We start from the raw sequence: 1855 nt of genomic DNA, 5'->3' as shown, positions 1-1855 counted from the left end.
GTAGTCAAAATCGGTTCGTGGTACTTGAGTTGCATAATTTGTCTCTGTGGATACGATACTCGTACTTGTTTATTGCTACACTAGCTCCGTACACTTACGGATAATTCTCGTGTTTAAAATAAATCGAGTCAGTTCTTTCTGTTGCTTAACGAAGGGCCTAACCATCTCCTCGTACAAGTCTTCTATTGCTTTTGGGAATATGGTAACCTCTTTCTCATCACCATTTGCTTTTGCATTTTCATTGTCACTATCAAATCTGCATGAAAACAATTAATTAATTATATGTAGCACAAAAGCTAAGCATGCACCTTTACAAAAATGGTACTCCCTCCGTCCCAATAAAATTGAGTAATATTCCTTTTTGGGACGTCCCAACAAAATTGAGTAATATTCCTTTTTGGGACGTCCCAACAAAATTGAGTCATTTCTCTTTTTCAACAAAAAACAAAACATGTAATCGCTTTAACTTTACTCCATCACCTACTTTACTCTCTCTTATCTATCCTACTACTTTTTTTCTCTCTCCTAGTTAATCTTATTGTCATTTAACTCATTCAACACAATTTCTTAATCCTCGTGTACAAAAGAAGTGATCCAACTTAGTTGGAACAAATGGAGTACTAATTAATAATACTTCATTCCTCCCAAAATAGTTGAAGCATAAGATTCAAAAAAACGGGCATAATAAAGTAGATAAACAAAGATAGAATTTAGTATGAGATAGAATAATCAAGTGTGTTGCTTTTTCCCAAAAAAGAGAGTAAGAAGTATTACTTGGAGGTTACGCATTTGAGATGGACGGCATATCTGCAAAGGTGGCAATGATAGACCCAACGTCTCAACGACAAAGTTGAGTTGCACATGCCACAATCAAATTCATATCGGATGTACTCAGACGGAGGAGAAAAGGCGAGGGAAAGAGCATGGTGATGATGAGGGAAATCTGCAGACGTTGGGAGGAGTGCACAACTCTCGTGTATGGAGTTGTCACAAACAGTGCAGATGTAGGAGTCCCCTTGTTGAGTGACATGACACCACATGCATCGCAGGGGAATGGACACCACCTCGTTTTCTTTGAAAAACGTAACTCATGTTGAGGGTGGCTCGGGTGCTTTATTAGTCGCTGCTTTTCTTTCTTATCATTACCAACATCATCTGCACATGGCATGTGGATCCACAATCCATCACTGCATCTGTAGCTTAACCCGGACACATCCTGTTTACAAACTACACATTTTATTAATCCATGAAGTTTGCGTGGAACTACCTGGAGTGTTAGAGGGTGTGAAGGATGGAAAGGATGCATAATCTCTCGTGGCATTTCCATGCATTCTTTGTGTAACAACTTATGGAATCCACACTTGAGGCTACAACCGTAAGTTGCATCTCCGGGTAAAATGAATCTCCAACAACCAGAGCACCAAGAGTTGTGACCCCTTTCGTTGACTGAGTGTGGGATCAGACTCATTGGGTGTTCATGAACCACATGAGTATAACTCTCAAGCTCCATTTATCTCTCTTTTTTTTAGCATTTTTTTTTCTTTTTCTCTCTCTTTTTATGACTTCTCACATTGGAAAAGATAACGCTAACTCTTACATATATATATTGAGTAATAAAAGCATAATGCAAACTTGGAGCGTGAGAAAAGAATAGATACCACTATACAACAAAGTAGTCAGTTATACCAAGTCACTACAACTGATCATAATATTCTTATTTTTGCTTTAAATGCACGTTTACAAAAAATCTCTTGCTCTATTTTACTTTATTTGTATCTTAACATTTGTTTTCCTTTTTACCTATTTTTATCACTGCTCACTGGAATAGATAATACTCATATACATACATAATACA

The 1855-nt window shown here is 37.3% G+C and overlaps 1 protein-coding gene across 1 annotated transcript; it reads right to left on the bottom strand.

Moving 5' to 3' along the window:
* LOC125202477 lies at window positions 1-1553 on the bottom strand. Its single transcript, XM_048100877.1, has 2 exons — window positions 775-1553; window positions 1-256 (listed from the first exon to the last, which is right to left on the bottom strand). Exons 1-2 carry the CDS (start codon window positions 1038-1040, stop codon window positions 76-78), a joined length of 447 nt encoding a protein of 148 aa, XP_047956834.1. The 5' UTR covers window positions 1041-1553; the 3' UTR covers window positions 1-75.
* Window positions 1554-1855: the final 302 nt, after the last annotated feature.

Source organism: Salvia hispanica, chromosome 1 (assembly GCF_023119035.1).
Source record: "Salvia hispanica cultivar TCC Black 2014 chromosome 1, UniMelb_Shisp_WGS_1.0, whole genome shotgun sequence".
NCBI classification, from domain to species: Eukaryota; Viridiplantae; Streptophyta; class Magnoliopsida; order Lamiales; family Lamiaceae; genus Salvia; species Salvia hispanica.
The sequence above is the reverse complement of the archived record's forward strand: the minus strand, read 5'-3'. Positions and strand labels throughout refer to the sequence as shown.